General features: G+C 38.9%; 1 protein-coding gene and 1 pseudogene across 1 annotated transcript in view; one reads left to right on the forward strand and one right to left on the reverse strand.

Annotated features, from left to right (window-relative positions):
• The window catches only part of SPMAP2L (sperm microtubule associated protein 2 like), a 41,705-nt gene that overhangs the window by 5,334 nt on the left and 10,379 nt on the right, over positions 1 to 25,992 (forward strand). The window contains exons 3-8 of the mRNA XM_027970744.3: positions 5,407 to 5,423; positions 9,056 to 9,086; positions 12,807 to 12,872; positions 15,001 to 15,129; positions 16,304 to 16,441; positions 24,941 to 25,055. Of these exons, the coding sequence (XP_027826545.1) occupies positions 5,407 to 5,423; positions 9,056 to 9,086; positions 12,807 to 12,872; positions 15,001 to 15,129; positions 16,304 to 16,441; positions 24,941 to 25,055 (496 nt within the window). The remainder of the gene's footprint in view (positions 1 to 5,406; positions 5,424 to 9,055; positions 9,087 to 12,806; positions 12,873 to 15,000; positions 15,130 to 16,303; positions 16,442 to 24,940; positions 25,056 to 25,992) is intronic.
• LOC101109801 (small ribosomal subunit protein uS17-like) lies at positions 3,593 to 4,056 on the reverse strand (annotated as a pseudogene).

Below are 25,992 nucleotides of genomic sequence, written 5' to 3' on the forward strand. Positions count from 1 at the left end.
TTCAGCTTCAAAGGGACCTCTAATCCACTGATGCTATCAACTGTTCATTATATATCACTCACTACCTTATGTCTTTTTGTCTCTCCTTTCTCACTTTGTAGTCCATGATCTACCAATGAAATCACTTCCTTGCAAGTATTGGCTTCATTGTCTCTCCTTCTTTCTTGCTTGTTGAAATCCAGTTCTGGTCTGCACTTGAAAAGATGGAAAAAAAAAAAAAGAGAGAGAGAAAACAAACAACTATGTTGACTGATCTTTAAATCCATGACTGTAAACTTCAAGTGTGCTTTCAGTGCTGCTTGGCAATCATACTACATTTCCCTAATCAATTCATTATCTAACATGGAACCTATCAAACTACCAGGTTCCATGTATATACTCTAGCTTTTCGTTTATTAATGATAGACAAACTGTCTTTGTTCTTACCAGAGGCCATTCTCTCAACCTTTATGTTAGATCCTATCCCGTCTAACTCTAAGCTCTTTGCTCCTCTCTTTCCTGTATCATTTTATTTCACTCTCAACTGGATCATTCCTATCAGCACATGAACTTGCAGCAATAACTCCTAGCTTGAAGAAACCAAACCTCCCCTTAGCCTTGTGTATCCTTCCTGGTACCACTCCTATTCTCTACTCTTTTTTAGAGAAAAAAGATCCTCAAAATAGTTGTTTATGAGTCATTATTTCCATGTTCTCTCTTCCCATTCTCTGAAGAACCTACTTAAGCTTTTATCCCCTCTATTTAGCTGAAGTTGCTCTAGTTGAGGTCACAATGACCCCTGCTTGCCAAATTCAACCACTGATTCTTCATCCTCAGCTTACTTGTTTGATATCTTCCTTTTTTCTTGGAGATCTTTCTTTATTTGACTGCTGGATACTCCGGCCTTCATCATTATCCTACCTCATCGGTTGTTCCTGACTCAGTTTCGTTTGCTGGATCATCTGTCTCTTCCCAGCCTCTCAGTTGAAGTGGGTGATGGCTCGGTGGTCTCAGATTCTTTAGATTTCCCTTGTTCCCTGGGCAGTGTCATCTGTTCTAGCTTTAATTGTATGCTGATGACTTCCCAAATTATCTCCAGCCTCAATTTCTTTCTTTCCAGAATTTTATAACCAGTTGTCTTTTAACATTCCTACTTGAATATCTAGTAGGAATGTAAAATTTAACATATCCATAACTGAACTCTTACTTTTACCCCCAAACTTGATCTTCCTCCATTTCAGCAAATGACACCACCATCCATTCATCCAGGTGCTCAGGTCAAAAACCTGGAGTCATTCTCGACACCTGATTCCTTTACACGTTGCCTCCAAGCCATTAGCAAACCCTGATTTTGAAATATGTCATGACAATATCCATTCTTAACATCCAGACCTTCACCACCTTTGTAAACCACTGTCATCTCTTGCTTGATCTGCTGCAGCAGCTTCCACTCTTGCCCCATTCACTCATCCCCCGCTCTATTCCCACCAATTCATGCTTCATGTAGCAGTCACAGGGATCCCTAAGAACATAAATTATACGCAGATTTTCTGCTCTCAGCTCTCCAGAGAGGTTCTCATGTCACAGAGTTTGTAGTTGAAAGTCCTAAGCAGGCCTACAAGGCCTGATCTGACTGTCTCTCCAGCCTCCTGTCCCACCACTCTCCCCACTGTCTCTGCTCTCCAGCCACATGGGCCTCCTTGCTCCTAACTCAGTCGTTTCACTTGCTTTTTCCTCTGTCAGTTTGCTCTTCTCTTAGGTATTTGTCACCTCCTTATAAATACGTACCAGATCACGCTGTCAAAAATGTTCTCCTTGAATCACTACGAGTGACCCAGTTTCGTTCCTTTTTATGGCTGAGTAATAATGCATTGTATGTATGTACCACATCTTCCTTAGCCGTTCAGCTGTCAGTGGACATTTAGGTTGCTTCCATGTCCTGTCTATTATAAATAGTGCTGCAATGAATATTGGGATACATGTGTCTTTTTAAATTCTATAAATCCAGCTGTCTCAGTGCTTACTCAGTTGCTAATGCTATCTTAACATAGATAAAATCAGGTGAAATGAAGCATATATTTGAAAATAGAGAAAGCCACGAAAGTACAGACTGAAGGATATGAGAGGAGACATAGCTTCATAGGTAGCTTGGGGAGGTGATATTTTTGAGCTCTAGTTTGCATGGAGGTCCCAGTTTTTGTTGTTGTTACATCAGACAGAAGAGCTTGGCCTCTTCTTCTGCCTTCTCACTGGCAAGCAAAAGCCTTTCCCATACTCTCCCATTTCTTGCCCACATGACCCAGAGCTAAGGCAGCGGGGAGAACAGTGCGAGGGAGCTGTGCCTGAGAGAAGATCAAAGAAGAATGAATAGTAGTAACAATTATACGGCTTAACCTGTCATGTCAAAGAACATCCCAATGTCTGTTTACATGGTCATACCCAGCATAGAACTCGACTACTTTAAGACCTAAAATAAGCACAAATTTTAGTTCAGAAAGCTCTGAGAAGTAACGTAGGTTTTACTGGAGTATCTTCCAGGGAATTATACCATCTCATACAGAGCAAAGCAGGCTAAAATGTTCTTGAGACACACCTCTTCCCAAGTCCCTGCCACCATGACAGCGCTTCCCCACAGACACCTTTCCTCTTCCTCTCAAGCACCAGCTTGCCTCTCTCTTGCCCCCTAGATCTGTTCTGAGAGGTGCTGCCTGACTTTCCTTGATAGATCAGCGGTGTCCCGGTCACACCTGAAAGCTGAGCAGCTCAAACATGGGCTCCTTAAGAAAACGGGGTAGAGGGCAAGGTGGAGAATAGTTATACTTTGGTACCTCATCCTTTTCATGTTAGAAACGCTTGCTGCTACACGCGGAAGGAATCCGGTGTAAGGAGTGCCCCAGCCCCCATCAGGGAACAGCCTTGATCGTGTTTCCTCCCAGCAGATGGCAGCCTTCCCCAGAAGATAGTTTGGAGCACAAGCCGGCTTGTTCCACTTGCTGGCTTGGTGGCAACGTGAGCAGTGTAGTTTGTGTGCTGTGGAATAAAATACAGATATCTTAAGGGCATAGTACAGCAATACATTCTGATTATCTCTTAAAGGGAGATGCTTTTCACCATCCTGCTCAGAATCCTTCGGGGCTTCTTCCTGTCAGCCTTAGAATAAGAGGTTCCTCCAGGGCCCACCGTGATCTGACAGTGAAAGGTAGTCGCTGAGTCGTGTCCAACTCTTTGCAAGTCTTTAGACTGTAACCCACCAGGGTCCTCTGTCCATGGAGTTTTCCAGGCAAGCGTACTGGAGTGGGTTGCCATTTCCTTCTCCAGGGGATCCTCCCAATCCAGAGATCAAACCCACACCTCCTGTGTCTCCTGCATTGCAGGCAGATTCTTAACCTGCTGAGCTAACATTGCTGCATGCAAGCTCTTTAGTTGCCGCATGTGGAATCTGGTTCCCTGACCAGGGATCGAACCCTGGCCCCTTGCATTGAGAGCACGGAGTCTTAGCTACTGGGCCACCAGGAAAGTCCTTGTATCACTCTGCAAAGTACTTTTTTTTTTTTTTCTTCCTGATTGGGAAAATAACTTTATTTTGTTTGGAGTAGTAGGCAGGGGTCCAGTCTTAGAACTTCTGAAATTGCATCTTGGTGCCAGCAGCCTTGGCGACCTCCATGTTGAAGCACACTGTCTTGCTCAGAGGCCAGTACTTACCCATTGTGGGTAGTGTTGAGGATCTTGACATCCCTAAAGCAGGAGGAAAGGTGCATGGACATATTCTCATGGTACAAAGCAGTGCTTTTGGGTAGTGGAGGTAGTCTCAGTGATGCCAGTGGTCCTCTGCAACTTCATCTTAGCCACTAAACAGGATCCACGCCTGGATGGAGATGATATCATTGGAAAAGAAAGGGCATTTCTTCTCCATGTAAGTGCCCCCCGGGCCTCCTTTGGTGTGTTGAAGACCAGACCAATGTTCTTGTGGTATCATGGGACCATCTCCTTGCCAGTTTCTCTAAGCAGGGCCCTCTTCTTATTTTGGAAAATGATCGGTTCTGTTTCGTAGGCATGCCCAGTCTGAATGTCTGCCATCTTCCTGGCCACTTGAAAAAAGGCTCTGCAAAGTATTCTGTAAGATGAGGAATCTGAGACTAGGTAGTTTGTCTGCGGGTGTATAGTGGTAGGACCAGTGTTCAAAGCTCTGTTGGTTTGATCCAAAGCCTGGAATATCTCAGTGGCTAGACTGGAGTGAGAGTGGGAATCACTGGGAGAGAAGAATGGGGAAAAAAAGTACTGTTGTTAATCTCTAGGAAAAAGGAGCTGGGAAATATTTTAGGGAGTGTTACTAGAGTCATGCTCAGGAAGGTCTGCCCCAAGGATGGATTGGATGTGTACAGTCCTGCCCTCGCCCCCAAAGAAATATGGCTGCTTGAACCCTGCTATGCCCGAATCATGGCTCCAACCACATTCTGGGGATTTCAATGCAAGCACATACTTAGTAGAAGAGGGAGCTTGATGCTATTGGAAAGAGCACTAAACTAGGAGGTAAGAGACTTGGAAGTTACTGTTGGTCTTGTCATAGATGCGTGTTTCCTCTCTAGTGAAATTGAGATGCGTGAACTAAGCACTCTCTACAGACACTTGTAAATGCTGAGAATCTGGATGTTAATACAACTGCTTAATTTGATACAGCAAGGTGTTGCCAAAGTGAGATTACTATAGATTCTTGAATATAAGGAAAGAAAAAATTCTGGCCAATTTGAATAGATAATCTTTTAGGGAGAAAGACAGAATAGGCAAATGTTTGTTTAGAATTGTGTTAACTTCGCTATATCTATAAAATTAAAATAACATTAAAATCAATGATATAATTTAGAAATAGTTATTTCTAATGTCATATTTCATAAAAAAACAGTTTTATTCAACTTTTTCACTTGCATGCTTAATACCACTATGGTTACCTCTTGACTAATGTAACAGTTTTTCCAGAAAAATCATTTTTATCTCTACAGCTTTATTATAGAAATATTCAAATGCACCCAAAATAGAGAATGTTATAATACACCCCCATCTAGTTTTAATATATATCATTTTGCTAACTGTTTCATCTAGGCGTTCTCCTGCCAACCCTTCCTACTATACCTACATGCATGAGCATATGCACACACACACACACATTTTGGAGCCTCCTGTAGGACAAATTATTTTAAAGAAAATACTAGACGGTATGTCATTTTGCCTGTTATATCTTGTATGCCTTTCTAATTACTAAGGACTTTTTAAAGAAACATATCATGTCAGACTTCCCTGGTGGCGCAGATGGTAAAACATCTGTGTACAATGCGGGAGACCTGGGTTTGATCCCTGGGTTGGGAAGATCCCCTGGAGAAGGAAATGGCAATCCACTTCAGGGCTATTGCCTGGAAAATCCCATGGACAGAGGAGCCTGGTAGGCTACAGTCCACGGGGTCGCAAAGAGTCGGACACGACTGAGAGACTTCACTGTATCCACTATATAAGTATCGTGTCATTATTTGCACTTCAGATCTACAATTATCATTTATTACCATCTAATACCTGTTAAATATTTAAACTTCCTTAATTGTCTCTGCCTGCAATGCAGGAGACCTAGGTTTGATCCCTAGGTGGGGAAGATCCCCTGGAGAAGGAAATGGCAACCCACTCCAGTAGAGTTGCCTGGAGAGTCCCATGGACAGAGGATCCTGGTGGGCTACAGTCCAGGGGGTCACAGAGAGTTGGAACAACTGAACAACTAATTTTCAGTTTTAGTTGTCTCAAAACTATTTTTACAGCTGGTTCATTCTAATTAGGCCTCAAACAAGGGTCACATGGCTCTTCTCTGTCACTCTTTAACACTAACTCTAATCCTCTCTCTCTTTTTAAAACACACTTGTTAGAAAAATTGGGTAAAATATCCCATATTCTGAATTTAATTTGTTTTTTGTGACGTCTTTAACTTGTTCTTTTAGCTCCTCTGTTTCTTGCAAAACATATAGATTAAGAGACTTGCTTAGACTGAAATTAAATTGTTTTGAGCAAGAATTTTTCATAGGTGGTGCTATACTTGGGGACACACAGTGTCAGGCTCTCCCATTTGTGGTGACTCTCAGGTTGACAAGTGAGTTCAGATGAGGTTGGCTCCATCCCTCTTTGATAAAGCTCCTATCCACATTTCAGCAGCCAGTTTCAGTTTTTGCCTAGATTCCATCATAGCATTAGGGATCTGTGTTTGATGTTATTCCTGGCTATTGTTAGGAACCCATTCATGTAATATAACAGAACTCTTAAAAAATTCATTCTGTAGCTGTACTTTTAACTTCACAATACAATCACCTCATTCTTTGTGTTTTGTCTCTCTTTTTGCTTTTTAAAATGATGTTTGTTTAAAGCAACATCCAATGCTTAAGATTATAAAATTATATCACCAAAATATTATTAAATCTGTTTTCAATTTCTTTACCTCTTCCCTTTTTTGTAAAATACAGATTTAAACTTAATTGTATGGAGAGCTCTATAATTATTCCATTCTAGCATTAACTGAAATTATTTCAGGCTGCTGTGTTTTTGTTTGCCATTTCTTTGTTGGGAAAGTAATTGAGGAAGTGCTTCCTAAGATGAGTTCTTACAAGGACTTGCATGTAAGGTAACCTCTTTTCTGAGAAATAATTTTTGGGAATAAAATCTAGCCTTATATTCAGTTATTATGATACTTTACTGAAAACTTCTTATTTTTTAAAATTTATCTTGGTTTCATGTAATACATATATCAAAAATAAAATTTGAAGAAGGAAAAATCTAAGAAAATAAGATTTTCTTCATCTTTTCATTATCAAGTCTTATAATTTATTTAATGTGTGTGTGTATAAAACCATTGAGAGACCTCAAGAGAGGAGTTTCAGATTTCATATTAGGAAAAGTTTATGGCTTTTGCTCTCAGTGGTAAAATGTTCAGATATAATGGTACATGACTTTATTTTACATTCTTCATTTTGTATTTTTATTTCCCTTCTCCGTCCACCTTTTTTTTCTACCTGTTTTCCTGAATTTTTCATCTTAGTAATATCCTGTTATGTGTTTATGTAAGCAATTTCAAGTCCTTTTAGAAATGAAGGGGAGGGTATACAGGCATAAAGAAATCAGTGAAAACACACGTGAATACATGTTCACAATTAGGTTCTCATTGTATTAATATTGCTTTTCATAGTTGGAACCCTTAACAGTAAATTAGTTAAACTTTACAATTACTCAAACTTAATAGTTACTTAAACTTTTTCTTTACTTATAGAAAGTTAAGCAGAATCCTAATTTAAAAATTTTTAGCATTCCTCTGGGTCATCCCAGTGTACCAGCCCCGAGCATCCTGTATCATGCATCGAATCCAGACTGGCCATTCGTTTCACATATGATATTATACATGTTTCAACAGAGGGATGGAATGGGGAGGGAGGTAGGAGAGGGGTTCAGGATGGGGAACACGTGTGCACCCGTGGCAGATTCATGTTGATATATGGCAAAACCAATACAATATTGTAAAGTAATTAGCATCTAATTAAAATAAATAAATTTATATTTTAAAAAAGAAAAGAAAATTTTTTAGCATTAATTATTTAATTTGCCCAAGATTGAACAGTTGAGTAAATAATAAAACTGGGGTTTGAGCCATGTCTGTCTGATGTCAGAGCACACCCACTTTCATTTACCCTGAACACTCCAGACAGTACAAAATGTTATTTCAGAGCTCCCAGATATGGTTAGAAACTCCCCAGGAGAAACTGGAACAATTTGTCCTAAAGAAGCCTACTGTAATAGGCCTTAGGATAAGGCGTATATTTACCCACATAAAAAAGAACTTCTAAACATGAATTAATTTGCTTCCATTTCGTCTGTTTTGGATAATACAGGTGTATCCAGCTTTTTACTGCTGAAGGTACCACCATTAACATTTTTGTGCATAAGTCTTTGCCCACACTTGTAGTTACTTCTTTAGAGGACTAAAGAAAGTACTCTGAATTACTTCTAAAGTACTCTGAAGTACTTCTATTTTAGAAGTAGAATTAGGTTAAGGAAGATAAGTATTGCTGACTCATACACCAAATTATTTTTCACAAAATGAACTAATTTAAATATCCACCAGCAGCATGGAAGTACTTCATCTGATCCTTCCAGCGTTGTTATTCTTTGTAAAAACTTTTTGCTAATGTGATAGTTTTTAAAAAACCTCATTCTGTATTTGTATTGTTTTGATTATAAGCAAGTTTGAACTTTTTATGTTTATTAGCCCTTCATATGTCTTCCTCTTCTTTGAACTCCTCTTCGTCTATTTAACTTTTGAAACTTTTTTAGTGTTTTTCTTATTCATCTGTACTTTTATACTCTTCAGATATTAAGACTTTATCATTTTGTTACTACATATTTCTCCCAATTTGTTTTCTAAAGTTTATTTTTTGACACACATTTTAAGTTTTAAATATTTTAATCCGTATGTTTCCTCTCTATCTTTCATTACCTTTAATGCAGATTAAAATCCAGTCATTAAGTAGATATTCTCTTATTTTTACTCTAATTCAATTTTTTTAAAAAATTTAACTATTTATGGTTTACTTTGGCAAGATGTGCCGTGCGTAGTCTCTCAGTCATGCCTGACGCTTGCGACCCCATGGACTGCAGCCTGCCAGGCTGCTCTGTCCACGGGGATTCTCCAGGCAAGAAGACTGGAGTGGTTGCCATGCCCTTCTCCAGGGATCTTCCCAACCCAGGAATCGAACCCAGGTCTCCTGCATTGCAGATGGATTCTTTACTGTCTGAGCCACTTTGGCCTTTCTCCCAAATAGTTATTTTTCCTAGTCCCTTTGTTTATTGATTTGTAATGGCTATTTTTATCATATCTTTTATTTTTAAAAAACTTATTTATTTGGCTGCCATGGGTCTTAGTTGCAGCTTGGGAATCTTCAGTCTTTGCAGCATGCTGGTCTTTTTTAGCTGTGGCATGTGGAATCTTTTAGTTGTGGTGTGCGGGAATATCTTTGATTCTTATTGAATCTTATTTTTGCTTTTACTTTTCCTTTTGCAGATCCTGGTCCTTGTGACTTTGTAAGGAAACGGTAAGAGTATAGATATAGCACTATTTTCTCAGACTTTACCAGCTGAAAGGGGCACTCAGTCTGGGGCATTTGAAGTGAAAGCCTATCTTGGGGGTTTTGAGAAGATTCCTGTTCTTTCCCTTTGTCATAAGGCCCTTTTCTAGGGGTAATTCCCTTGGGAAAGGAAAGAAGAGAGATAAAGTGGTTAAGATAGAGATGTAGGAGAATTCTTGCTCACTGTTTACTTGTCACTCAGTGCTGTGTGTGTCACTTAATAGGGCTGAAACTAAAGGTAAAGTCCCTAAAGGCACTTGGGATTCTGCACTGACCATCTCATGTCACAGATTTTGTGAAGCTCCATGTTAGTGTATCTCAGTCTCCTCTTGCCTCTAATTCAAAATTCAGTAGCTAATGAAATTTCAAGAAAGTGCCCTCTATGAAGAAAAAGAAATGTGTGAAAAATGTTTAAAAAAAAAAGTAAAAAAAATAAAAATTAAAAAAAACCTTAAACTTTAATAAAATAACCTATTCTTTTCATATGTCTCTATAATAAAATTGATTCCTCAGTTGAAAAATAAATAAAAAAGAGAACGAAAGTAAAATAAAGCGTGATAAAGCAATCTTGGGGGGGGGGCGGAAGAAATGTGTGTGTGTGTGTATCTGCAATGTATAAACTAGATATCTCCTGAAAATAGATGCTCATTCTTGATTTGGTTAAGATATATTTAGAAAAGGTAATAGGATAAAATCATTCAAGAGAAAATACCAAAGGTTCATGTCAATGGCTCCTATAGATGAGAAGTAAATAATACCAGATTTTATTTTTTCACTCTTTTAATAAGTGAGTTGAAATTATTCATATTGTTATTGTTTACCATCTGCATTTATTGTCATTGGTTGGACTTAGTTTGCGTTTTCTAAGTGCTATATTTTCTAGTTGTTTTTTTTCTCACCTCTTTTAGGCATTAAATACTGCTGCCTTATTTTTATGCACTACTTTGCTGTTTAAAGTTTATTTTCTCACAGGAATCCTGAGAAGTTGATAGTGTGGATATAATCAACTAGATTTTCTGAGAGAAAGTGAAATTCAGAGTAATCATGTCACTTTTGTAAGATGACTAGGCTGCAAATCCGAAGAAGGCGATGGCACCCCACTCCAGTACTCTTGCCTGGAAAATCCCATGGATGGAGGAGCCTGGTCGGCTGCAGTCCATGGGGTCGCTAGGAGTCGGACACGACTGAGCGACTTCCCTTTCACTTTTCACTTTCATGCATTGGAGAAGGAAATGGCAACCCACTCCAGTGTTCTTGCCTCAAGAATCCCAGGGACGGCGGAGCCTGGTGGGCTGCCGTCTCTGGGGTCACACAGAGTCAGACATGACTGAAGTGACTTAGCAGCAGTAGCAGTAGCAGGCAGCAAATCTGGTAGAACTAACCTTTACTGCATATTCCTAAATATCCACTTAAAATACCAAGTTACTTCAAATAAATGCATGCCAAGTGAGCAGACTCTCCTATTACTAAATAGACAGTGAAATCATTTACATCTGGAAAGTTTTTATACTTAAAAAAAGACTATGAAGAGTGTTTCTTTCAGTGTTTTTGTTTTTGTGGTTATATTGTTTCTTGCTTTCATTTGATTGGTTAATTTGGTTTGACTCTGTGAGAAAATTCTGTTTTGTGCCTGTCCCAGTTCTCTAAGTAATCTTGTTAAACAAATGTGCTGTACCTAATGGTTTTAAAAGAAATATTTAGTATAAGCAAAATATACGTGGGTGTTCAGTCACTCAGTCATGTCCAGCTCTTTGCAACCCCATGGACTGTAGCCTGCCTGGCACCTCTATCCATGGAATTTTCCAGGCAAGAATACTGGAGTGGGCTGCCATTTCCTACTCTAGGATAAGGAAAATTGTCAAGTGTAAAAGAGCATTCTGACCGAAAGAAAGAATTATTTGAATTACCCCATCAATTCAGACATGAAATTGTTTCCTAATTGTTGCTATATAAACATATATTTATTGGTCTGCTCCTAAGGTAAGAATTTCCAAAATTTTTGTTAGCTATTGGCAAACTACAGGAGATTAATTATCAATGAAAATATGGAACAGCAAAGTAATCCTCATTAAAAAAGAAATCTGCCTTCAGGAGTTCAGATCCTTCCACCACATTCTTTTGTTTCTGCACAGGATCACGAGTAGATGTTGTAAGGTAATGTAATATTTGAGAGAGAAGGCAAGCCTTCGTTAAGATGAAGAGATGTAGGTTGAAATCGTAGCTATGGTGACACAATGCACAATAAGTAAATGAAAAGGAGAGATTAGTCAGACCTTCACACAGGATTAGCAGGTGTTAATGAGATCATTTCCAATTAAAGTAACAATACAGTTTAACCATCTATATAAATAAATGGAGAAACTGTCAGTAGTCTTATGTATAAAGTGATGCATTAAAATAATATTATTTAGGTGGTGAAGGAAAGATAGAAAGGGAAAACCTGGCTTAGAGGTGATGATGAAGCCAGGAGCTAAATTGCCTGCAAAGATTCATATATAAGAAGATGTTTTGTCAGCACTATAGTTTGCTTTTTCCTCCGCCTAGCTACCCTCTCTGGAAAGTTGGTTCGGGCCATCATAGCAGGGTTCGAACAGTACTTGCATAGCAAAATCTTTTTTTTTTTTAATTGAGTAAGGTTGTAGTTATTTTCTCCCTGGCAGTGGACAGTATCTTCATTGTTTCTAGACAATAGCAGACATGGCTTGGGGCAGGGTGCATTTTATCAATTACGTATGTGTGTGTTCAGTCACTCAGTCGTGTTCAGTGACTCAGTCGTGTCCAACTCTTTGTGACACCATGGACTGTAGCCCACCAGACTCCTCTGTCCATGAGATTTTTCAGGCAGGGATACTGGAGTGGATTGCCTTTTCCTTCTCCAGAGGGAGATCTTCCCCACGGAGGGATTGAACCTGTGTCTCCAGCATCTCCTGCCTTGGCAGATGGACTCTTTACCACTGAGCCACCTAGGAAGTCCATCAATTACATATCAGACCTCAAACATTTAACTGCTAAAGAATCTTTTGGTTATCTCAAATCACCATCACAATCTCATGTCTGAAAAGATTTGTTATTATTGTTCAGTAACTTCGGCTGAGGATAGACATAATTAGTCACATAGCTTCAAACAGCTGCAAAGGAGTCTGGAAACTGTAAAGGAACACGTGGATATGTGGGGACCACAAACTGTCTGCTATAGGTGGATTCAGGATAGTCAGGGAAGTCCAAGGGAGCAGAATAGAGCAGGATGGAAGTTGAGTGGTACCCAAAGTATATTTTGCCTATTTCATAGTTCACCTGAAGCCACAAATTCTGTCTGAAATTTTCCTGTACAGTCTCTTCAACATCCAGTGCTTTCAAGCATTTACAAACTTACTTTCTATGAAAATTGAGGGGTTTTGCCATTAAGTGTACATTTTACTTGGATTCTGCTGGAGACAGTACAGTCTTGGTTATATTGTGTATTTATTGTCTTTGTTTTATTGTATAGTATATTTTTAATGATTTTAAAAGTGAGAATTTGGGGTTCACAATATTTTTGAATACTTTCAGCTTTTTTAGTACTCTTCAAATCCTATATAATAGAACCTTGGTTTTTATTTCTCCCTCAGATGAGATTTGTTTGATTATATCTAATGTAAACATATTTGTTAAGCATCCTCATTGCATTAATCTGCTGGTATTTGTTAGTTCTTTTTCTAGGAAGAGAATTCAAGATCTTTCTAGGCCTAAGAAACAATGGGGAGCCCCAGATAGGTAAGGTGATATTATGTAGTCTTGTTTGTGATGATTATTCCTTACATTCAATGAGTATTATTTTTACCTGTCCGCTTACTCCGCATCCTAGCACCTCTGTGCTCGGCTGGAGCCACTGAATCAGTATTGTCACCTCAGCTGAGTCAGCACATGGAAAGCAAACCTTAGGTCAGTAGTTCTCAAATTTGTCTGCACACTGGAGTCATCTGGAAAATTTAAAAGCTGACTGATTCTTGTGTTCCATCCCCAGAAATCTTGACTCACTTGGCCTGGGGCACAGTCTAGACTTTAGGAGTGTTAAAGACGTCCCAGATGATCCTAACAGGCAGACAGGTTTGAGAATCACTGTCTCAGGGCATTATTCTACACGCACGTGACACACGTGCGTCCATCCTCCGAGTTCGGGTTTGCCACTTCTAACATCTGGTCCTGTGTCTCTAAGCCTCTGCCGAGAGCATATCTGTTCTCTGGGGTCTCCAGCAGGCTGGACCCACTGGCTTTCCATTCCTGATCACAGGATGTCCCCTTTTCTCTTTTGGTTCGTGAACAAAGCCTGATTTTTTTCACTAATCCATTGCTCTTTTATTTTCTAAATTAATGGATTTTATTTTTTAAAGCAGTTTTAGACTTACAGAGAAACTAAAGTACAGAGAAGGTTTCTGTATTACCACCCCTCCCCTAGTTCACCTTATTATTAACAGTATTAACTTGCATTGAAAAGTGACAGTTTAGTCACTTAGTCGTGTCTGACTTTTTGCGACCCCATGGATTGTAGGCTACCAGGCTCCTCTGTCCACAGGATTTTCCAGGAAGAATACTGGAGTGGGTTGCCATTTCCTTCTCTAGAGGATCTTCCCAACCCATATTATTTTACAGAATAGTTTCACTACCCTAAAAATTACCTGTGTGACACCTATTGATCACTCTCCCTCTTTCCCTTCTCTCCAAACCCCTTGCAACCACTGATCTTTTAACTGTATCTACAGGTTTACCTTTTCTGGAATGTTACATAGTGTCAGAATGATACAATATGTAAATTTTCAGACAGCCTCCTTTCACTTAGCAAAATGCCTTTAGTGTTCTTCCATGGCTTTTCATTAATAGTACATTTCTTTTTAGCATTGAGTAATATTCCATAGTCTGGATGTACCATAGTGTATTCACTTACTGAAGGACATGTTGGATGCCTCTGACTTGGTGCAATTATGAATAAACCTGCTGTAAATAGTCATATGCAGGTTTTGTGTAGATAAAGGTTTTCAGCTCATTTGGGTAAAGACCTTGGAGTAAGATGACTGGATCATATGGTAAGACTATGATCTTGGCTTTGTGAGAAACTGCAAAACTGTCTTCCAAAGTATCTGTACCCTTCCTACCACCAACGAATGAAAGTTCCTGCTGCTTCACATCTTCACCAGCATTGGTGTTATCAGTGCTTTGTATTTTAGCCCTTTTAATAAATGTGCAGAGGTACCCCATTATTTTAATTTGCAGTTCCCTAAGGACATGATGTTGAGCATATTACATATGCTTATTTGCCATCTGTGTATCATCTTCTTTAAAATATGTATTCACATATTTTGTCCACTTTTTAATTGGATTGTTTGTTTTTTATGGTTGAATTTTTAAGAGTTCTTTGTATTTTTGAATGTCAGTACTTTATCAGATGATACAGACTGAATGCTTGTGTCCCCTCAAATTTTACATGTTGAAATCCCGAGCCCCAGTGGGATGGTATCTGGAGGTGGGGTCTATGGGAGTTAATTAGATCTGACCACCTGGCACAGTGCTTCACCAAGGTGAGGTCACAGTGTGGATAAGTGGTGTGCCCATTTTATGATGATCTTACTGTAATTACAGCATCCATTACATGATGGCAGAAACAGAACTGTCTCTAATAGATTCGTTTTTGGTCATCACCTTTTAAGACAGTAGATAAAACAGCCTTGTTCTTGTTTTAACTTCCATAAGTAGTTTATCAGCTCCTGATGCCTGGAAATTGTAAAATTTTATAATAGAGATAGTTCTTGAAGTGAAGTAAAATCAATAGAGAAGCCACCAAGAACCATTTCTAAGATGTCAATTATCAGTGAATTTTCTTACCATTTTTTTTTCTGCTTTTTAACAGAAAACTGTTTTGGGGAAATCAAGATCCTATTCGCCCTGTTTCCCGGAGTGCTATGAAGGCTCAAATGACCCAAAGATTAGAGAGCCTTGCCCAGCCTAAGGAAGTCTCCCACAGATATGTACCTAACAGGTTAGTATTTGTGTATTACCAGGTTGTATATTTTCAGAAACACAAAATTTACTAAAGATTAGGGATTCTATATCCATTTCCAATCTGATGCTACAGTAAAACTTTTCCAGAGCAACATCTAATATTTAGCTACTGCAGACTTATATTATATCTTACAGTTTCTTGGCTTATCATGATTTTGATTTTTTGATAAAATGAGGGTGTTATGCAAGGATATGTACCATAGATGGGCTTCCCAGGTGGTGCTAGTGGTAAAGAACCCAGGTGCCAGTGCAGGAGACAGATGAGGGTTCGATCCCTGGGTCGAGAAGATCTCCTGAAGGGCATGGCAACCCACTCCAGTATTCTTGCCTGGAGAATCTCTTGGACAGAGCAGCCTGATGGGCTACAGTTCATAAAGTCGCAAAGAGCTGGGCATGACGGAAGCGACAGCACACACGCAAGTACAATATATAACACTATTGTGTTATATACTATATACTACATATAGTACAATATATAACACTTAACTTATTCATGAAACTATGAATTTTGTATAGCACCTATGGGCTTGGTTATAATGAGTTAATTAGGGCATCTAAAAGTAATAATGTTGTTAAGACTTTTGATGCCCTTTGCAAATTTGTTTTCATTGGATGTTTGTTGAATGACTGGACTTTCCTAGTTGGCGCTTTGAGGAAAGATGATAAGGTGTGGGGAGGATGGGTACAGGCATGAGGGAAGTTAAAGTAAAGAAAAAAGGGAAGATAACCATTATGTGAAGTTTGGTTTATATGATAACTGAGGTAGCCACTTTTCTACCTCCTTCAATATACAATTTAGTTAAAAGTCAGCAAACTTTTTCTGAAAGGGGCCAGATGTAAAGTTGGCCATAAATTGTCTGCTGCAACTCCGAGAAAGTACCTATAGACATATGTAAACAATTGTGCCTGTGTTCCAATAAAACCTTAGAATCTTTGCATCTATATTCGTAAGATATTAATCTGTAGTTTTCTTCTAATGTCTTTTTTTTTGTAGTGTCTTTGTTTATGGTAATGCTGTCTTCATAGAATCAGTTGGAAAATGTATAGAATTTATTACTTCTTTGTGGGCTCCTATTACACTATTAGACTGCTTGGATTTGATCATTCAAATTCATGCCTGTTTCACTCACTTTCTCTTCTACAACTTGCAGGGTTCAATATTATTATAGCTGCGGTAGAGAGTCTGTAATCTGGGAGATCCCCTCTCCTGCACTGTTTTGCCACCCTTCCAAAAGGATCCAGAAGCTGGCACAGCCCAACAGATTCAAGAGAGGGTACCTAACAGACAGGTAGAGTACCTTGAGAATCTCTATAAATTCTCATCTGATTTGGTGACTGTCACAATATTGTTGTTCTTATTTGAGTATATGCAATTTCACAAAATAGAAGTCCACTTGGTTTTCAAAGGATCAGAGTGAAAAATCAAAAGTTTGCAGGAATTTTAGGTAATCAGAAGATCATCATCAATAATTATATTTGACTCAAACTGTAGTGAAGCTAAAATTCACACCATACTCACCATTGTCAGCCAGTTCAAAAATATTCAAATGAAACATTACAGGTTTTTGCAATTCATGTTCTCTTATGCCCCTGTGACTATAAATACTCTTCCTTTTGCTTTAAATGCTGGATTTCTACTTGTCTTTAAAAGATCTCTGGGTTGGGAAGATCCCCTGGAGAAGGGAACAGCTACCCACTCTGGTATTGTGGCCTGGAGAATCCCATAGACAGAGGACCCTGGCAGGCTACGGTCCATGGGGTCACAAAAAGTCAGTCACAACTGAGCGACTTTCACTTTAAAAGACAGCTTAGGTGATACCTTCCACATGAGAACTATGATTGCAGTGAGGTTATTGGGGAAAATGTTAGGTTGTATTAGTGGAATATGTACAAGGTTCACATACAGGAGTGTGATACTACTACTGTGCACTACTTTAGTCAGCGCACATTAGGTGTGTATGTCCACTCATGGATGTTATACCTTAAGAAACTGATAATAAATTTGAGACTATTCAGATGGGAATGAATAAGATGTTGAGTCTTCTGGAAAGTGTTATATGAATAATAGTTAGGAGAAATAATATGTTTAACTTAGAGAAGACACCAAAGAAACAGTGATAACTGTGTTTAAAAGGTGATAGCTGTGTTTAAAAGGTCAGCATCTGAAAGGGGAAGGGAATATCAAATTAAAGTTACTTAATGTTGATTCTAGAACTTGAAGTAGAACAAGGAATTTATAGAGCAAGGAATTTATAGAGTCACCTAAGTGTACAGAAATCTTTCTGATAGCTATTCAGTACGGAAAGTGTTTATCTGGAGAAATCAACTGCTATCTCCACCTAATTCCCTGAAAATGTTCAAGCACAAACAGAGATGATGACTTTCAGTTCAGTTCAGTTCAGTCGCTCAGTCATGTCTGACTCTTTGCGACCCCATGAATCACAGCACGCCAGGCCTCCCTGTCCATCACCAACTCCCAGAGTTCACTCAAACTCACGTCCATCAAGTCGGTGATGCCATCCAGCCATCTCATCCTCTGTCATCCCCTTTTCCTCCTGCCCCCAAACCCTCCCAGCATCAGAGTCTTTTCCAATGAGTCAGCTCTTCGCATGAAGTGGCCAAAGTACTGGAGCTTCAGCTTTAGCATCATTCCTTCCAAAGAACACCCAGGGCTGATCTCCTTTAGAATGGACTGGTTGGATCTCCTTGCAGTCCAAGGGACTCTCAAGAGTCTTCTCCAACACCACAGTTCAAAAGCATCAATTCTTCAGCACTCAGCTTTCTTCACAGTCCAACTCTCACATCCATACATGACCACTGGAAAAACCATAGCCTTGACTAGACGGACCTTTGTTGGCAAAGTAATGTTCTGCTTTTCAATATGCTATCTAGGTTGGTCATAACTTTCCTTCCAAGGAATAAGCATCTTCTAATTTCTTGGCTGCAGTCACCATCTGCAGTGATTTTGGATCCCCAAAAAATAAAAGTCTGCCACTGTTTCCACTGTTTCCCCATCTATTTCCCATGAAGTGATGGGACCAGATGCCATGATCTTCGTTTTCTGAATGTTGAGCTTTCGGCCAACTTTTTCACTCTCCTCTTTTACTCTCATCAAGAGGCTTTTGAGTTCCTCTTCACTTTCTGCCATGAGGGTGGTGTCATCTGCATATCTGAGGTTATTGATATTTCTTCCGGCAATCTTGATTCCAGCTGGTGTTTCTTCCAGTCCAGCGTTTCTCATCATGTACTCTGCATATAAGTTAAATAAGCAGGGTGACAATATACAGCCTTGACGCACTCCTTTTCCTATTTGGAACCAGTCTGTGGTTCCATGTCCAGTTCTAACTGTTGCTTCCTGACCTGCATATAGGTTTCTCAAGAGGCAGGTCAGGTGGTCTGTATTCCCATCTCTTGAATTTTCCAGTTTATTGTGATCCACACAGTCAAAGGCTTTGGCATAGTCAATAAAGCAGAAATAGATATTTTTCTGGAACTCTCTTGCTTTTTACATGATCCAGTGGATCTTGGCAATTTGATCTCTGGTTCCTCTGCTTTTTCTAAAACCAGCTTGAACATATGGAAGTTCATGGTTCACATATTGCTGAAGCCTGGCTTGGAGAATTTTGAGCATTACTATGTGGATTTTAAAAAATATTCCTGCATTCAGGGAGTGGTTGAACTGGAAAACTTGAGTCTTTTTCCATCATAAAATCCAGCAAAAGTGGCCCAGTTCGTCCACAAAATATGCTTATTTGTCAATTTATTCAATAAAATCCATTAATTTAGTTAAAATATACATGTAAATTTGGTATAGATTTCAATGTATAAACTAAAAGACTGCTTGTTTGTCACCAATTTTTGAGACATTTTTGATGTTTCATATTAACCTACAATACCTAACTGACATTTATAAGACAGTATACCCAATAACAGCAGAACACACATTCTTCTCAATTGTAGATGAAATATTCTTTAGGATAGATCATATATTAGGTCGTGAAACAAATGTCAATAATTTGAGAAGAGTTGAATTCATATAAAATCAGTTCTCTGACCACAGTAAAATGAAATTAGGAACCAATAGCAGAAGGGAAATTTTAAATATGTGAAATTAAATACCTTCCTAAACAAAAACAATGGGTCAAAGAATGAATCACTTTGATATTAATAAAAATGAAAACTCAATATACCACTACTTATAGCTAAAATAGTGATTAGCGGGAAATTTTAGCTATAAATGCCTACATTAAAAAATAAAAGATTGAAAACCATAATTTAACCTTCCATCTTAAGAAATTACAAATGAAAATCAAGCTAATTCAAAAGTAGCAGATAGAAGGAAATAATAAAGATCAGAGTAGAAACAAATAGGAACTAGGGAAATGGAGAAAAATCAACAAAGTCGAACATTGGCTCTTTGAAAAGATCATCAACAATGACAAAAAAACACTTTGGCTAGACTTAACAAGACAAAAAGATTCAAGTTACTAAAATCATGAAAGATAGGAGCTTCCCTGGTGGCTCAGTTGGCAAAGAATCCACCTGCAATGCAGGAGACCTGAGTTCAATCCCTGGGTGGGGAAGATCCCCTGGAGAAGGAAATGGCAACCCACTCCAGTATTCTTGCTTGAAAAATCCTAAGGACAGAGGAGCCTGGTGGGCTGTGGTCCACGGGGTTGCAAAGAGTCAGACACAACTTAGCAACTAAACCACCATGAGAGAAAGAAAGGACCTTTCTAAGGAATAATATGCAAAAGAAGAGTTACTACTATTGACCTTATAGAGATAAAAAAGGATTATAAGGGATTACTCTGAGCAATTATAAGGTCAACAGATTAGATAACATAAATGAAATGGACAAATTCCTAGGAAGACAAACTACTGAAACTTATTGAATAATAGAAAATCTCAAAAGACTCATAATAAATAAAGAGATTTAATTAATAATTTTTAAAAACTTCCTATGAACAGCTCAGGAACAGATGCCTTCAGTGATAAACTTAGTGATATGTGTAGAGAAGAACTAACACCAATCCTTCAGTTTCCTCCAAAAACTAGGTCATGAGATCCATATTATTCCTGACACCGAAACCAGGAAAGGTCATTACAAGAGAACAAAATGACAGACGATATCTCTTATGAGTATATATGTAACAGTTCATACCAAAATACTACCAAACCAAGTCAAAATATACATGCAGCAGTCCATACCAGAATACTGAGAAAACAAATCTAACATATAAAAACAATTATACACCATGACAAAGTTGGATTTATTCCAGGAATACAAGAATATATTGAGTTCAGCATTCTGAAATCAATGTAGTACACCAAATAGAACAAAAAACCTTCTTCCGGAGATGGGAATACCAGACCACTTATCTGCCTCCTAAGAAATCTGTATGCAGGCCAAGAACCAGACATGGAACAGACTGGTTCCAAATTGTGAAAGGAGTACATCAAGGTTGCATATTGTCACCCTGCTTATTTAACTTATATGCAGAATACATCATGAGAAACGCTGGGCTGGATGAAGCACAAGCTGGAATCAAGATTGCTGGGAGAAATATCAATAATTTCAAATATACAGATGATACCACCCTAATGGCACAAAGTGAAGAGGATCTAAAGAGCCTCCTGATGAAAGTGAAAGAGGAGAGTGAAAAAGCTGGCTTAAAACTCAACATTCAAAAAACTAAGATCATGGCATCTAGTCCCATCACTTCATGGCAAATAGATGGAGAAACAATGGAAACTGACACTTTCTTTTCTTGGGCTCCAAAATCACCACAGATGGTGACTGCAGCCTTGAAATTTAAAGACGCTTGCTCCTTGGAAGAAAAGCTATGACCAACCTAGACAGCATATCAAAAAGCAGAGACCTTACTTTGCCAACAAAGGTCCATCTAGTCAAAGCTATGGTTTTTCCAGTAGTCATGTATGGATGTGAGAACTAGACTATAAAGAAAGCTGAATGCCGAAGAACTGATGTTTTTGAACTGTGGTGTTGGAGAAGACCCTTGAGAGTCCCTTGGACTACATGGAGATCAAACCAGTCAATCCTAAAGGAAATCAGTCCTGAATATTCATTGGAAGGACTGATATTGAAGCTGAAATTCCAATACTTTGGCCACCTGATGGGAGGAACTGACTCATTGGAAAAGATCCTGATGCTAGGAAAGATTAAAGGCAGGAGGAGAAGGGGACGACAGAAGATGAGATGATTGGATGGCATCACCGACTTGATGGACATGAGTTTGAGCAAGCTCCGGTAATGTACAAGGAGCCTGGCATGCTGCAGTCCATGGAATTGCAGAGTTGGACATGACTGAGTGACTGAACTGAACTGAATTGAACTGAGCATGATTACCTGAATAGACTCAAAAAAAAGAACTTAAAATTTAACACACATCATACTCAACAAACTAGGTATCAAAGTGAATTTCTTCAATTTGATAAAGGGCATCTACAAAAACCCACAGCTAACATCATAATTAATGGTGAAAGACTGAATGCTTTTACCCTGAGATCAGGAGTAAGACAAGAACATCAGCTCTTACCATTTTTATTCAACATCACGTGCACACGCTCAGTCACTAAGTTGTGTCTGACTCTTTTGCAACGCCATGGACTGTAGCCTGCTAGGACTCATCTGGCCCTGGGATTTACCAGGCAAGAATACTGGAGTGGGTTGCCATTTCCTACTCCAGGGTATCTTCCCAATCTAGGGATTGAACCTGTGACTCTTGCATTGGCACGTGGGTTCTTTACCACTGAGCCACCAGGAAAGCTGCCGTTCAACATCATACTACAGATTGAAGTCAGAGCAATGAGGCAAGAAAAAGAAATAAAAGGTATTCAGGTTGGAAAGGAAGAAGTAAAACTCTCTCTTCTCATACCTATTAAAATTCTAGCTATCTTTTTCGACCCCATGGACTGTAGGAGCCTACCATGCTCCTCATGGGATTTTCCAGGCAAGAGTACTGGAGTGGGTTGCCATTTCCTTCTCCAGACGATCTTCCCAACCAATGGATTGAACCTGGGTCTCCCACATTCTAGGCAGATGCTTTACCATCTGAGCCACCAGGGAAGTCCTAGAAATTGACAAGGTGATTGTAAAATTCATATACAAATGCAAGAAACCTAGAGTAGCAAATAAATAGTCTTGAAAAAGAAGAGCAAAGTTGTAAGACTTACAGCTTCTGATTTGAAAACTTGCTAAAAATCTGCAATACTCAAAACATTGTGTTACTGGCATAAAGATATAGATCAATGAAAAGATCAAAAGACATACAGATCAATGGAAAAGAATTGAAAGTCCAGAAATAAACCTTTATGTTTATATCAATTGATTTTTGACAAGGATGCCAGGAAAATTTAATTGAAGAACAATAGTCGTTTAAACAAATGGTGCTATGATAACTGATTTTTTTTTAAGTCGCTCAGTCGTGTCTGACTCTTTGCAACACCATGGACTATACAGTCTGGAATTTTCTAGGCCATAATACTGGAGTGAGTAGCCTTTCCCTTCTCCAGGGGATCTTCCCAACCCAGGGATTGAACCCAGGTCTCCCACATTGCAGGTGGATTCTTTATTAGCTAAGCCACAAGGGAAGTCCAGGAATATCGGAGTGGGTAGCCTATCCCTTCTCCAGGGGATCTTCACAACCCAGGAATTGAACTGGGGTCTCCTTCATTGCAGGATTCTTTACCAACTGAGCTATCAGGGAGGCCCATGATAACTGGGCTTTTCATTCCTTGTATGTTTGGTGTGAAGTAGGGGTCCAAATGCATTCTTTTGCAAATGACCCCTACTTCACACCAAGCATAAAAATTAATTCAAAATGAATCACAGACCTAAATATAAGAGCAAAAATTGTAAAACTCTTAGAAGAAAACATAGGCATATATCTCTGTAACTAAGCAGTGGCTTCTTAGATATGACCCCAGAAACACACGTGACAAAAAAAGTACAATAAATTGGACTTCATCAAAAGTAAAAACTTTCTTTGCATCAAAGGGCACTCTCAAGGGAATGAGAAGACAACTCATACATTGGGAGAAAATATTTGCAGATTGTATAAGGGACTAGTATTCAGAATATATATATAAATAATTCTTAAAATTGTACGAAAAAGACAACCCAATTTTAAAAATAGGCAAGGGACTTGAATAGACATTTCTCCAGAGAAAATATACAATAAACCAAAATGCATATGAGAAATGCTAAATATCATTAATCATCTTGGAAATGCACATGAAAACCATGAGATTCTACTTCACACCCTAGAGTGTCAATAATAAATATACATAAAATAACTTGTATTGGAGAAATTGAAACCCTCATACATTGCTGGTGGGAATGTGAAATGGTGAAGCTTGGGTGGAAAATAGTTTTCCAGGTCCTCAAAATGTTAAACATAGAATTATCATATGATCAGCTACTCTTAGGCATGCACCGAAGAGAATTGAAAACATGGTCACACAAAAACTTGTACATGGTTATTCACAGCAGCATTCCAAAATAGCCAAAAAGTGGAAGCAACTCAAATGTTCATCAGTGGATGCATGAATAAACAAAATATGACAAGTCCATATAATGTGATATTATTCAGCCCTAAAAGAAACAACAATTGATACATGATTTTTGAAAATATGCCGAGTAGAGTAAGCCACACACAATAAGCAACATATTTGTATGATTTCATTTATTCGAAATTTCTAGAATAGGCAAATCCATAGAGACAGAAAGTAGATTACTAGTTCTAGGGATGATCAATGGAGTAATGGGGAAGGACTGTTAGTAGCTGTGGGATTTCTCTTTAGAGCATTGAAAACATCCTGGATTTAGGTAGTGGTGATGATTGCACAATTTTGTGAATGTTCCAGAAAGCACTGAATTGTACATTTCAAAGGGTAAATTCTATGATATGCTAACAATATTTCAGCTTTTAAATCTAACAGACCAATCCTAGAGGATAATCGTATTTATTTGAGAAAAACTTTTTCCATACTGTGTTTGTAGGTTTGTTGCTTGACAGATCTGTTCTGGAAAAGGCATACATAGGGAAGCCACTGTGATAATCGACCAGGTTGCTGGGAGTTATGGCCAGTACTCTCAGACTGCACTGCAGAGGAGCGGACCACAGAAGGTTCTTGATAGTGACTGGAATTTTTATCTCAGGGTTTTAATATGATGTTTTGGTAGACAGTGAAGTGTTTTTTAAACTGCAAGTCTCAACCCATCAGTGGATCATGAAATCAATTCCAATTATTTTTTTAATGAAATCAAATGAAATTTTAAAAATCAGAATATATTGCCTAGGGAAAGCATCATTTCATAATCATTTAGTTTCAGATATGCAAATTTACATATACTATGTCATAAAATCTTCCCTGGTGGCTCAGAGGTTAAAGCATCTGCCTCCAATGTGGGAGACCCAGGTTCGATCCCTGGGTCGGGAAGATCCCCTGGAGAAGGAAATGGTAACCCACTCCAGTATTCTTGCCTGGAGAATCCCATGGACGGAGAAGCCTGGTAGGCTACAGTCCACGGGGTCACAAAGAGTCAGACACGACTGAGTGACTTCACTTACTTAGTACTGTGGGTCATAGTAAAACAACTTTGAGAAACACCAATCTAATAGAAAGAGCATGAATGATTTGGGGAAAAGATGCTCCTGAGATAGAAACAATATATATATAATTGATTGGAGGTTAATTATAGCAATGAAGAATGGAGTTATGGTTCTTCCAGTGATTCTATTTCATGTTCCATTTGCCTATAGACCCTTCAGTGATTACTTAATAAGAGATTCTCTTCAGTTCTCTGATCCTTCTCCTCGGATATTACGACTCTCAGTAGCCAAAGCCACAAATCCAAACTATGTTCCTCCAAAAAGTGTAAGTGGGTCTATATGTGAAAGAGACAGTCCTATAGACTTTGTAACCTGACTGTAACTGTAATGTCTTCCCTCTTATTTCTAGGTGGGTATTTTTCTTTTCTTCCTGTTTATTTTCCCCTCTCATCAAATGAACTTTTCTGTCTCCACTGTGCCTAATGTATCAGTCAGGATTTGATGTGAGAAGCAGATTCATGATGAGTATTATGTTAAATTAACCTTAAGAAATTATGGGAGCTGATGAGAAGTCTGTGGAAGACTGTCATAGCAGCTGGGACTTGGGTCTGGTCATAGACCTAGGAGAAATGAGAGAGAGTAGGGGCAAATCAGAAGTTCCCTGGAAAATGCTTCAGTGGCCATTTCAGGTTCTTCAGTCCAGGAGAGTCTCACCTCTTCAGACAAGGGAGGAAGGCTCAGGATACTCAAGGGTACCCAGCTTCACTGGAATGCGCCCTTATGTTTCAATTCCAATTTTCAAGGTCCAATTCCTTCTCAACCTTAACTTTAATTCCTTAACTTTAATATAGGAAACGATATAAGTTTGGGAATTCAATTTGCACTGAACTACACCTATTCACCGGAGAAGGCAACAGCACCCCACTCCAGTACTCTCGCCTGGAAAATCCCATGGACGGAGGAGCCTGGTAGGCTGCAGTCCATGAGGTCGCTAGGAGTTGGACAGTACTGAGCGACTTCACTTTCACTTTCACTTTCATGCATTGGAAAAGGAAATGGCAACCCACTCCCGTGTTCTTGCCTGGAGAATCCCAGGGACGGGGGAGCCTGGTGGGCTGCCGTCTCTGGGGTTGCACATAGTCGGACACGACTGAGGCGACTTAGCAGCAGCAGCAGCACACCTATTCACAGAAGTAGATTTTGAGTTTGGTTTTCAGTATTTTCAGTCCTGTGACCATAGGAGATAAGGATTTATGAAGTCA

The sequence above is a fragment of the Ovis aries genome, chromosome 6, assembly GCF_016772045.2.
Source record: "Ovis aries strain OAR_USU_Benz2616 breed Rambouillet chromosome 6, ARS-UI_Ramb_v3.0, whole genome shotgun sequence".
NCBI classification, from domain to species: Eukaryota; Metazoa; Chordata; class Mammalia; order Artiodactyla; family Bovidae; genus Ovis; species Ovis aries.